We start from the raw sequence: 13,682 nt of genomic DNA, 5'->3' as shown, positions 1-13,682 counted from the left end.
CCCAAGGAATTCTGAAGGACTAATGTTAAAATACCTGATACTGTACACAAAGATGGGAATATAAATATCCAACAGCAACTACAGTCCCACTTTTGGTTTGCCTGTAGCACCTCAGGAGCTACTTCGTCTGTCACTCTCGTCTAGTATATAAGTCGAACAAAAATAGGCACACATTTAACAGAAATGATCTCTCTCTTTCAAATCCTTCAGTGGCTCCAAACTCCTTTATATGGTATATTAAGCACTTCTGGACCTCACCTCCTCCTTCACCACCCCTCTGCCCCTTACTAATTGTTTTAAAACATTAAGTCATGGCCTGTTGGTGGGGTTGTGAAATGAATTTCGTGGCTTGCCACCAGTATTTTCAAAGTGTGGAGGATAATAAAATAAAAAAAGAAAACGTGTGGGGCGCACAGCACCATTTTGTGGAAAATAAGTTTCTGATATATGTCTCCATGTGTATCTGTGTGCACCAGCCACGCTGTTGGATTATATTTCTTTCTATAGGTTATGATCCAAATGTTGGAAACCACTGCCCCAGGTGTGGCCTCACCAATCTTCCTGCCCTTTCCTGTCTGCTATTTCATAATTGCAGACCATTGCACACACAAAGTGTTTCTCCTTCTGTGACTGGCCAGCATTAACTTTTGTTTTTGAATCCATTCAAGCATCATTTCCAATGTGAAATCTCTCTTCCTTCCCAGGTTATCGGCAATTGGTTACACAAACCTTTTTCACAGTCTCAGTCTGTAAGCTTCAGAAAGGACTGCCTGTGCCTTATTCATGTTTTGGGTCTTCAGTGTTTACCACAGTCAACTATTAAGAGCTTACTAAGTACTTATTATGGAACTTTTGAGTTCAATGAGCTGCTACTTTTTTTAAACATCTGAAGCCTGAAAAGGAGTCTCTTAAAACAAGAATTTGAAACATATTCTGCTAAAACTTGCTATTGAATTAGACGTTACTTTACTCACTGCAGTTACATTTATTTTACATTAAAGTAAAAAGAAAAATAGCTAGAATAGTAATTCATCTCCAAGAAAGCAGGTTAAAATTGCTGTTTTTATTATTTTTATTTGCTACCAACAGTTTTATTGTAAGAAGTACAAAAGGTATGACAAATACACAAACCATTTTCTCTTTTTGCTTCAATTTAGCTTGTGCATAAGTGAAAACAATGAACTGGACAATGACATTTCAACACCAATTCTTAAAAAACAATGAATTCCATTATCTGACAATAAACACCTAAATTTGCATCCTAGCACCCAGTAAGACATCCAGTTTCCAAAGGATTCTTGACCTATAACCCTCTGAATTTTCTGACATGTTACCTTTTCCATTGTCACAGTCACCACTGGTAGTTCTCCCTCTCCAAACAAGTCTTAAGAGTAAGGTGCATGCTAGAAGAGCTACCTCTGCCCTCGGAAACCCCAGGTCATCAAGCATCACTTACTTGAGCTAATTCGTAAAACTGATTGCTAGCAATGGGGTATTTAATGTAAGTTTTGATGGTCCTTGGATTACATATTTCACGTGACACAAATACCTACTTTTCTATTTTTCTCTTCAGGTGGGAAGAGCCTAGGTAAACTGACCTATATTTTCATCTACCTATAAGTAAGGAAGCAAGATCACTCAGCTCAGGACCCTAGGAGGAGGGTAACTTTACAGGTCAGCTTTCTTTTTTTTCCTTTTCTTTTTTTTTTTTTTTTTTTTTGGCCTCAGGAGGGCTTTCTACATGGATGGTCGCTAGAGTGAGACGGCTCTTCCCATTTTCCTCCTGTCTGCACACGAGGTCATTTTTCTTTGAGGGGTAAAAGATCTGGATATGTAGGAAGATCTCTGCTTTCAGAGAGCGGCATCACACCCACACTTGGGGAGAGCACAGGGTTTATGGACCCTGTGAGGAAGGATACCCAGGTGAACCTGACAGACCAGTGTGGTAACTCTCAATCTTGTGTACAGAGAAAAAAGCAGAAGCAATATCTAACACCAAGCCATCTGCCAGCATTCTTGTAAGACTGTGTTCCAGGCAGTCAATTTCCACACTGCTTCTTTGACCTGCTGAACCCAAAGCACCAAAACAGAGCATTCTGTAGCAATATAAGCAAACGGAATGAGAGTAATTTTGCACCTTTAAGGAACATGCACCCTTATAAGTCTGTACCCTGATATTAAAATAGCAGAATGAATTTCAAGTATGAAGAAATACAGTAAAAGTATAGCCTGTAGATGGATAGAAAACAGCAGCCTGGAATGTGGTTTATATTCTTGGTTAGTCTTTTTCTTTGCACCACAGCCAAAACAGAATGCTCTGTAGCACGACTTGGTTTAAAAATCAAGACATATACGAAGATGCTAGAGGGCATTTGTGATTGGTGTCTTGACCATGCACTGTGCTCAGCACCAGGAACCTTCTCTTCATGACTGTGGCCAGCCAGAGGTCAAGTAGGGGTGGTGGCCAAGCCTGGACAGGCATACCTGGGATGCCTAAAGCATCTCTCATCATGTCCCTGACCCCAAAGTACAGCAGAGGAGGATGGAGAGCAGCACGTGGACAGTCCAGAAAGGGGGCAGAGAGCACTTCAGAGGAAAGGAGGAAAGGATGCAGAGGCTGGCGGAGTATCAGTTATCCTGGGCTGGTTCACACAGCCTAGATTAGTATCTGCCATGCACATGCACAATCTCTACATCTCCAGAACCGTGATTTCAAACACAGAAACCAACAAGTCGAATGTCCAAATTAAGATTTTCTTCTACTTTTAAAATATCTTCTACTATAAAAATAAGTAAAAAAAAAAGCAAAAAAATAGCTCACTGGCTGTGACACCCTTGCTGAAATCTAGAATAAAGTTTTAACTAGGCCCTATAGGAATGCAGAAACATTAATACATTTTACAGTGAAAACGTGCTTTTACACATCTCAGAAATGATAAGCCTATAAAACCCTCTGGTTCTAATCTGCACTCTACGGGAACCGACATTGTGCTTTTCTTGCCACATACTGCTCTTTTCTACAACACACTTGCCATTTAACCTTCAGATCAAAATTTAAAATACCAGAAATGCAACAAGCTTTTGAGGTGTTGGGGACTGTTGTTAAAACCCCACTGTTGACTACTGTATACGCAATCCTTGTTTTACTTACCAGACTGGATTGCTTCTCTACAAAACCAAGTTGCTTGAAGCATGGAAACTTGGACTTCTCCACCTGGCATGTTCTGGAAGCCTCAAGGCACACGCTGACAGGTCTGCTTCTACAGAAACCTCTCACACTGCTCTCCTTTCAACAGTGCTACCTGTTCCCACTACAGGACACACCACCTACAAGGGTACTAGATGGTGTGGGGGAAGCTTCTTTTCCAGGCCAGATAAGAGGAGGCGCCACCCAGGCACCTGTCTCTGCCTGGCATCTATTCTGAGGGCCACCTGGCAGAGTTCCTAAATTAAGGCAGTATTTGATGCTTTGCTACCTGCAGTTTTAAGTTTTGCTGTATTTCACACTATAGTATATGCATACTTGACAAAAGAACAACTACAAAGTCCTTTGCTTTAATTCCTTTACATAATGATAAAACACCTAGACATAAAAACACTATCTCTCTAGACTTAAATTCTACTAATCATATTAAAATGCATGCAGCTATTTGGGGGCTTAGTCTAATTTTAATTTTCTTAGTTCCATCAAGACCATGATAATGAGCATTTAATGCAAATCCTAATGTGGTCTGCCTTCTGTTGCACTTTCACAGGACTAGTGTGATTGAGAAATAAATAATATACATGAACAATAATAGAAATAATTTATGCAAATGCAGAACAACTTGAAATAGAAATTTCCCACCTTGTTAAGTGCTGATCCTAGGAGTAGCTGATGCTACTGATTCCATGTACTAACTAGTATATTTATTACTGGTCATAGGAAAATAAATGAATACAAAGTAAGGAACTAAAATATTCCCGTATACATTTGTTGCAAACACAGGATCAAAATAAGAAAGATACATAATACACTTGGTGGGGGGGTGTTCAAGAAGTGTATTACTGCTGGGATCTATTTTCATTATCCAGAGACTTCAAGGTCAAATTTGGAGTTGCTGGTGATCACAGAAATATTGCTAGCTAATACACATTATTGCATTTCATAAAACTTAATATTAGAAACTTTCAAGTAAGGGTACGAAAGGTCTCTTCAGGACTGTAACCTAAGCACTTCAACGGATTTGGCTAGAAACCACAGGGAGTTAGAAATGATATAACTTGTGGCTTTATGCTTGCTGATTAGTGCTATAGTCATAATTCTTTATAGAGTTATGTACAGTTATGTGTCCCCTTTAAGAAAACCTACATTTGACAGTCCAAACTCCTTAAATAGAGAAGGGGTTACTTGTTTGACAAAACAATTCACACAAAAGGTTCCTCTAAACAGGAAAGTCTCCCTCCCACATGAGATAATTTGCTCACATACCTTTAACTACTTGACAAAGAAAAAAAGAGAAAGAAATTAGGAAGTAAAGAGTTAGGAGCTTTTGCCAACTGAGGATGAAGCAGAAAATAAACAAATTTTCCAAACAAAACTTTTCCAGGCATATCTTTTGCCATCATATATGTAGAATGATAGAAAATAAAAAAATAAAAAATCTTTCCTGTAATTATACATCTTCTCTTAAAAAAAAAAAAAATCTGAGCTTAGAGCTTGAGAGATGCCTGGTAGATAGCTTCATACAGAGCAGCATCTCTTTATACCCGAACTCTCGGAGAATTGTGTTGTACTTATTTACGCACAGATGACACCTGTTTGCTTCTAGGGATATTTTACTTCCTAAGATTGCAGAACAGATGCCTCTGAGACAGCAGCAGGGCACATGGACCTCGGACAGTATCCCGCCGGGTCTGTACATCATTTCAGGCACTAACAGGTGAGCGGCGGGCGGGTCCCAGCCAGCTCCGCCCACTGCCACTCTACTGCCAAAGGGGCGGGGCGACGGCGCAACGCACCCGAAAGGCTTTCGGTGGGAGGGAAATTTTGAACGCGCGCAGATAAGAGTTCAGACTGGCCCAACTGATAACAAACTCGAGGTTTGAATTCGGCCTTCCACTTAGGGGCTTAAACTGGAATCTAAATACTTCAGTGGAATTTTAAGCAGAGGGATGAGGCCGAAGATTTGACAGCCCCCAGTGTGTGCGGTATTTTGATTCAGTATGAATTACTGAGACTTGCCCGCTGGCTACTCCGGAGGAAAGTGAAGCAGGCACTAGGGAGTTTCTGCCACTCAGAAGGAATAAACTGCCTTCCGTTGGGTTGTGCTAAGGAAATTCTGAAAAAATAACACAATTTCCTTCCTCCTAAATTTCAGTGACACTGTTAAAGAAAATGACTTCTAAAATTAGCTAAAATCATGTGGCAGATAATGAGTCTCTGAGCGGATCTGTGAATTAAAACAAAAGTGTATGAAAAAAGTGTATGTACATATATATTTATAATAAGTTGCCAAAGAACTTCGCAAGCGGAGAAATCAAACACTTATGTAGATATACTAAGTTATTAGCTCATATGCTTACTGAAAATTTAAAAAAATTACAATTTCTTGTGAATTTACACTTGTGACTATACAAGTGTAAAAATTACCAGGTCTTTTAGTATTTTAGGGCTCTGTTTCAGCATAGCAATTCTTTGAAATAATAGTTTTGTCTATATAGTAACTGATGCGTTACTTAGTTTCTGCATCTGATTTTTTAAATTAGTATTTTTAAATTTAATCGCCTAACAGCCACCATGGTAGGGAATGTGAAAGCAGGTGACAGGGGCTATGGGCATTTTGCCTAGGACCTCTGTAGGAGTTTTACACTCCTAACAAAACTATCCTCTTCACAGATGAGTGTTGCCTTTTGAGTAATAAGCATGTCCATCTTTGTAACTTTGCACCTAGAAAAGTGAGGTAATTAGTTACCTCAAAAAATGTTTCATGACCAAATGAATGACTAGGCTCTCTTTATACACTAAAATAATCAAAATAGGTGTATTATTCATCCTCAAGAACAATTTACTTGCAGACAATTGTTCAGAACTTAGCTAACAACTAAAATATCTGAGTTACAGAACACTGTGAAGATTATTAATCATCCTGAAAAACAAGCGCTAGGCAAGAGTTAAATGTGTGCAGAAAAACAAAGGTAGAAGCCTTGCTCAGATTCCACACCCTGCTTCAAAGTGCCACCTTGTGGAATATACTAGAATAAAACAAGAAAGTTCACCCCTTAGGACAGTGTGAATTTTAAAACAGACATTTCAAAGAAAATCCGCCTCCCTTTCCTACCATATTAAGTTCAAATTGCTGTAATAGTATTTAAACAGATGCTTGGAAAAAACCTGTATTTATTTTCAGGAGAGTCTTGTTTTCTTCTTCAAGGCCAGAGCACCAGTATCAAGGAAACATAAATATGTTGATGGAAGTCCATTCATTTATCTAAATTAACTCCCTGGGAATGCTAAGAAATAGAAAACATTTTGAAAAGCTGGTTTGCACTTCATTAAAGAAAACATACAACTAATCGCGAAAAACATGTAAAAATCAGACCCCTCCTCTTTCTCCCTTTTTTTGTTGTTAACAAAGGTCAGAAGATGGAAAAGGCCAAAGGAATATTTTTGGTTTATTTTCTGAAAAAGTACAAGTTAGAAATGCTTGAGATATAGATATGTAACAAAACCAGGTTGAAAATTGCATTGATAAAAAATGAAAATGCTATTTTCTTATGCTTTTGAGGAAAACACCACTACTAATTATCTGAGGACTTACACTGCTTGACAGGTTTTTGGTAGCCTTGAGAAGTTTTTCCACTGTGGGGAAGGAACATGTAATTATCTTCCTAATCATACATCTGAATGTACTGAATGCACATGATAAATGGTTTGGGTTTCACAAGTTTTCAAAAATCCTGGTGACATAGGAAACACACCTTTAAAAAATTTATTTTTTTTTTACAACAAACATTTTTAGGCTTGCATAACAAGTGTAGCTTCACATGGCTGCTTCCTTCCATGAAATGAGGAAGGAATAGGGATGGTTTAGTATGATTAGCTCAACCTTTGAAATGGTAACTGTTTGGAGTGACTTTTCCATAAAATTTGTTTTTGCCCATATTAAGTTCATAGTTGCCAGGTGACTTGAATATAAATTCTTGCAATACATGTTAATAAAATATATACCCTTCAAAATATACATAACTTTGAAACTATCCTTCTTTGAATACTTTCATTTTCTCCAGAATTTCCTCTATCCATTGCCTAGTGTCTCATGGTTTTTAAAGATTTAGAAATCACATCTTTATTTTTTATAAAGACATCATTTTGTCTTTATGCATTCTTTTGAATTCTATCAATATCTAGGAATTTATCATATTTCAATATTTTCTTTCCAAGAAACTGTACTAACACAAGTAATTACAGTGGCTTACTAACTTTCAACATTATTCTTTCCTAGACCCACCTGTGCAACACAGGCCTGTTTTTGGAAAATGTGAGATACTCTCATGTGCTTATCATAAAAATTACAGTAAAGTTGTCACTTAAAAAAAGAAGTAATTCTTTAGAGAGAAGAATTTTAATGTTTATGATATTAGGAAGCTTACATGATTTAATTTCCATTAAGAAATGAGAATTACCATTACTGACTTTTACAGGTACCACTTTTAAGAGAAGCAGCTATAGTTAGTTAAAAACGTAATTTAAATACATGATTTAAGATTCAAAAGTTTGGTAATATTTGTTTTTTCCATCAGGATGGAGAGAGAGTATCACATTCTGGAGTCAGACCATAAGTTTCTCTATTAAAATGTACATGTTTGGGCTTCCCTGGTGGCGCAGTGGTTGAGAGTCCGCCTGCCGATGCAAGAGATACGGGTTCGTGCCCCGGTCCGGGAAGATCCCACATGCCGCAGAGCGGCTGGGCCCGTGAGCCATGGCCGCTGAGCCTGCGCGTCCGGAGCCTGTGCTCCGCAACGGGAGAGGCCACAACAGTGAGAGGCCCGCGTACCGAAACAAAAAACAAACAAAAGAAAAGGTACATGTTTTATTTAAGATATTAACATCCTGTGCATTCCAAAATTTTCATTTTCACCTAAAACTAAAAGGCTGAGATTCTGGTCTTAGGTGAATATTTTGAACTATTTTTAGTATGTCACCTGGGGCAAAATGAAAATTCTGCCATTCAAAGTGTGTTTCCTGAGAGAAAATCATGAGAACACAGAGGGCAGAAATGGCCTGGAGCTTTCTTCGGAAACAGGTTCTTTGCTCCTTGAGTTCCCATCTACTTCAAAGGAGAGACAAAGTGGGAGGCTCCAACACACTGGGTTCTGACAAGCTCTCAGGGATTGTGTTTTTAAGGTTATAAGGTTAGGGCCTTACTAGCTTTGCCACGTGATAGCTTATGATGCCTAAATGGACTCTTTAAATGCAGGTTGTTACAACTCCACCCCAGCACAGCAGTTCCCAGAGCTTGGGCCACTAGAACTAAATATCATATAGAAACTATCAGGCATATTCTTGCCCCAGTCCTAGTAAGAAATTCAAATGTGAGTTCAAGTCTGTCATCCTGTTTCTTACTTGCTATAAGCTGCTTCAGTATAGCCCTGGGGCAGTATGACCTTTTCAGCTAACCACTGCCTAGCTTTTGGCAAACATGTTTGAAACCATATGTAGCAGAAGAATAAGCTGTATTCAGTAAGCTTGTATTCTGCTCTGTGCTTCGAAGTGCCCTAATGGCAAAGGGTGCTTGTGTGGGATCTGGATTTCAGAAGTGGTGAGGCGGATGTAAAAGACATAAAATGAGAGTAATCACTCAAGTGCAACCACCACCCGGATGGAAGAGCTGGGGACAGACTCTTTAACAAGTTCAGAGAGGCTGAAAAGCCCTCTCCTTCTGCCTCTCAGAGGGGAATCTGGCAAGTATCTAATGTCAAAATGTTTGTGCTTTAAGTTTTCTTTATAAACACTACCAAGAAACGAATCAGGAGCATATGTTAGAAATAAAAGTTGAACTCTCTACATGTTTAAAATGCTGAAGAATGCTGAAAAATTCCAGTTTAGAACAGCTGCATTTTTCTTGAGTGAACTTATGAAAAACTTTTGCAAAAGCAAAAACCCAAGTTATGTTCACTCTAACCATGGATACTAACTGAAAAGCTCATGACGGATTAGTTCAGTGAGTTTTAAAATTCAACTTCTAGGCCCCTGGTCTTTGTGTTCTGACCCCCGATCGAAGGAAAGGCAGAACTCATTTATCCAGGGGGACCGCAAGTACGCTTGACCTGAATGCTCTGGATTCATTATATCTCAAGCATTTACAGAGATGACAAAATATAATCGATGTTGTCACAAGGAAGAAAGTATAAAACATTCTTATGGCCCATCTTCTCATCACATCTTGCTTTAGAAAAATTTTCCTGCTCTTGAAGTTACTGAATTAGAACAATGTTAAACTATATATATGTGTGTATATATATATATATATATATATATATATATATATATATATATATATATATATAAAGATAGTTGTATACAATATTAAGCTGTGGAGAACTCAGAAAGGCCTGATTGTGCATAAACATCATCTGGCACGTTTTCTTCTGAGGGAAGCAATGTCCATTCTTTGAAAACCCTAACTCTAAACACAGTCTAACTGTTGCATGCTCGTGAAACATGAATCAGGAAGCGAAATTAGCTAAACTTACCAAAAGATACTTCATCTCTGTGTCTTCTGGTTACTAGAGCCGACTGAGCACTAACCACACAGAAGGCAGAGATGGTATGGAATATAAAGTACTGTAGAGAAAATGGCAAGAGGAAAAGTAAAGCTGTTCACAATGCCCACGTCAGGCTGGCTCTGCAGAGAGCGGGCATGTGCATAAGGCACTAGAAACAAGCACAGCCTGGCGACGGAGAATAGGTAATTTTATAGAGTAAATATATATTTCTAAAAAATAGTTAAGGACATTCCCTCAGATACTACACTGACAATATATTCTATAAAGCTGTAAAACACTAAGTTACACTTTAAAGCAGTCTACTTGCTGGTGATTGAGAAGAACCAGTCTTCTACTCATTGCCTAGGTAACAACCGTGAATGCCAAATGCCAGGCAGGAAGATTGCAGTAGAGGGAGAACATATGGGACTCTGTTAGGATTGTGGAATTGGAGCCATAAGCCATAAATCTGAATCAAACTATTTATGAAAGGTTCATTGAAAGAAAGAAAGTAGGAGGTGCATGAGAACAGCTTAAGCAATCTGTTATTAATTATGTAAGGGTAGTAATACATACTAGATGCGCTGGCGGATAGATAAGATGGATACTTTGCAAATGAGGCAGTGCACGGTAGAAAAAGTACAGTGTAATAGGTGGGGGAAAACTTAAATGCCATTCCTGTCTCTAGTCAGAGAGAACTATCCTCCAAACCCAAACAGGAAACAGTTTCTGACAAATTCCTAAAATCAAAACCAAAACAAAATAACAACAAAACCCACAAAGAAAATAAATTCCAAACCAGGAAATAAAGGCTTTCTCTATTATTTTTTGACGATTTTACCTAGTTGAGGTACACTCCCTAAATCTATAGCAAGTTAGGAAAAAGCTTACAGGTATTTTTCAAAAGAAACAATAAAGCACATTATACAGGTTAAAATTACAAGGAGTAAATGAGCTTTTTGAAAAGTAAATAGAATTTGTGCTTCAAAAAACAGGTTTCTTAAAAGATAGTAGAATTTTTTTTTTTCTTTTTGCTGTGTGTATAAAACTTCACCTAGATAGTGGACCTTTTACTATTAGCAAATTTACTGCTTTGGGCCAGAAAAGAAATGCTAAGGACATAGGCTCAACTTTAAATCTGAGAAGCCCATTTTGGTGAATCACCTTTAGTCAACAGACACCTGTTACTTAGCGGTCACTTTGAGCCTTTAAAATTCCATTATTCTTGTTGTTTACAGAAAGTAACACTTTTTAAGAGATCAAGAATCACACACACACACACACACACACACACACACACACACACGCACACACATGCACACGCACACACACTCACTCAAAAGTACCAAATCAGGCTCCAGCACCTGCAGAGAGATTACATCATAACTCAGCTGTGTCTGGATTGCTCACTTCACACTGGCAGCATTCAAGATCAGAAAAATGAAATGGCAGCACAATTGGTCAGCAGCTTCTCTTCTGGAATTTTTCCAGGTTCTTAAAACAAACAGACAAACAAACAAACGAATGAACATAAAGCTGCAATCACTCTTGCATTGATTTCAAAACAGTAAACGAGGCTGTTTCCTCAGAGAAGCAGAGCCCATCCAGAAGATGGCAGCTAGAAGGTCTCCAGCCAGTGATCCTCAGCAGCTCTGCAGGGCTTACTCAGGGGACCCATCAGCTACCAAGGAGGTTCTCCGGATGATCAGCTCAAGGCAGCTCAGGCTGTATTCATTTCTGAGCTGTTCTGGCTGGGCGGCAGGTGGGCATCCAGGTTTTCCTTGCACCTCTCCAGGTCCTGGAAGTATGGGTGAGACAGGGCACTGTAGGCCGATATTCTTTTGGCTGGATTAAATGTCAAGCACTTCTGTGATAGAGAAAAAATAACAGATTGACATAAAACATATCCATTTAAATAATGTGCTTACATAGTTAGGCGTCTATTCATTGCCACACATAATTATGTATCTACTCACTGCCCCGTATTACATGTGTCTATAAATGAGAATGAATATCTACTTCAAGGGACACTAAATACAATGTAGACAGTACTCATATATGTCTGCTCAGGAAAAGGCAACACCTTCTGGGTTGCCTGTGGACTGTTACCCACCCAGGATTTCTCTCCAACCCTATCATATTATTATTACAGCATGCACATAACTTTATTTAGGGTAGTGATTTTTCTGATGCTAGCAAACTTAGTGCTATAGTCGGAATCTTCACCCTAATTTTTTACCCTGATTTTATCAGTGAGCAGGGAATGGAAGGGGGTTGCCTTGTTCAGGTGTAAAGGATAATTACTGAACCCAGGGCCAGTGGAGGAGGCAACAAGTAAGGGCTAAAGCCTAGACCCTAATTATCCTGATCCACTGCCCCAGGGCTGCGCCACCCAGAGAAAGAGATGCCTTCCTTCTAATTCAAGTCAAGGTGCCATATGGGCTAGCAGCAGCCCTACAAGGGGACCATCAGATTCAAGTCAAGTCACTAAACTCTATTCCAGGCGTTGACTCAAGTGCACGTAGAAGGTGAAAGGAGGGAAAGGTGAACTCTGAAGCAGCAATCTGCATTCCCAAGCTGTTGATACATGATCAGTCACAACGTTTCCCTAATTCAGTGCCATTTCCACTCCAACCCCAGGTAATCTCGCTCTTCAAATCCTCCTCCTCGGGGCTTCCCTGGTGGCGCAGTGGTTGAGAATCTGCCTGCTAATGCAGGGGACACGGGTTCGAGCCCTGGTCTGGGAGGATCCCACATGCCGCAGAGCAACTAGGCCCGTGAGCCACAACTACTGAGCCTGCACGTCTGGAGCCTGTGCTCTGCAGCAAGAGAGGCCGCGACAGTGAGAGGCCCGTGCACCGTGATGAAGAGTGGCCCCCGCTTGCCACAACTAGAGAAAGCCCTCGCACAGAAACGGAGACGCAACACAGCAAAAATAAATAACTAAATAAACTCCTACCCCCAACATCTTCTTTAAAAAAAAAAAAAAAGTCCTCCTCCTCTCCTTCCACCAACTCCTCCAGCATGCCTAGCAGGTGGCAAGCACTAATGATGAGTAATGTCTTCCCCCACCCTCTGTCCCAGGAGCTCACATGTAGCAGAGAAGCTATACCAGCTTCTCCATCCTTGTGATGCAGTGTCTACTGAAGTAGGCTGGGGATCTGAAATTTCTCTTGATTTCAGTCCTCTGTGTAATCTAGACTTAACGTTATCATGCTTATGTAGACCTCTTCCATTTAATCTGGGTTTCTGTGCTTAAGTATCTCACAGTCTTAGGTCCTCAGTGGATTAGGACTCCTCTAAAACTCTGCTGAATGCAACTGAGCTAGAAAAACACATACAAACAGAAAATTCTACATTTAACTTCAGGTGAACTGTTGGGTCCCCTGAAATCTTATTTATCCTGAGCTCCCTACTAGTCCGTGGACGCCAACCTGCGCATAGTGTCTTCTGAAAATCAAAGACCCAAACGACAAGCAGAGGAAGGAGATTGTTCGTAGAATGGTTCTACTGTCTCTAATAGCAATAAACATCTTGAGAAAAGCTTCACAAGGGCTGAATTCCCAAAGGACAGGAAAGCAGGGGCAAAATTCTTGAGCCTGAGTTTTCTCTTCCCAGAGTCCAAGAAGGAAAAAATTACGTAGTGGCATTAGAAAAGGAAGCAGCCAGTTTAATTCCCAGGACATAGGAAAAAGAAAAAAGAAGTTGTGGAGATATGTCCAAGACAGAGAGACATGTCCCTAGAGGATTATCTGAGAGGAAGCCCTGTTCCCACACTATACGGATGGCTTAGGTCTGGGAAGAGGGCAGAGAAAAGGAGAAATCTTTAGCCTAAGGTGGGGTGTGTGTGAGAATCTCAAGTTGGAGGTTGTAATACATTTTGTCCTATAGAAATATTGTTAGAAAAGGTGGCTGAACCCTATTACTGCTCTACC

The 13,682-nt window shown here is 39.7% G+C and overlaps 1 protein-coding gene across 3 annotated transcripts in view; it reads right to left on the bottom strand.

Annotated features, from left to right (window-relative positions):
• Positions 1-1,043: 1,043 nt before the first annotated feature.
• CDK6 (cyclin dependent kinase 6) overlaps positions 1,044-13,682 on the bottom strand; it is a 233,371-nt gene continuing 220,732 nt past the window's right edge. For all 3 annotated transcript variants that reach the window (XM_079932223.1, XM_079932222.1, XM_079932224.1), the window contains exon 8: positions 1,044-11,614. In XM_079932223.1, the coding sequence (XP_079788349.1) occupies positions 11,468-11,614 (147 nt within the window). In that variant the 3' untranslated portion in view covers positions 1,044-11,467. The remainder of the gene's footprint in view (positions 11,615-13,682) is intronic.

The sequence above is a fragment of the Stenella coeruleoalba genome (genome assembly GCF_951394435.1).
Source record: "Stenella coeruleoalba genome assembly, chromosome: 9".
Classification (NCBI taxonomy): Eukaryota; Metazoa; Chordata; class Mammalia; order Artiodactyla; family Delphinidae; genus Stenella; species Stenella coeruleoalba.
Note: the sequence above shows the minus strand (reverse complement) of the source record. Positions and strands in the feature narration are given on the sequence as shown.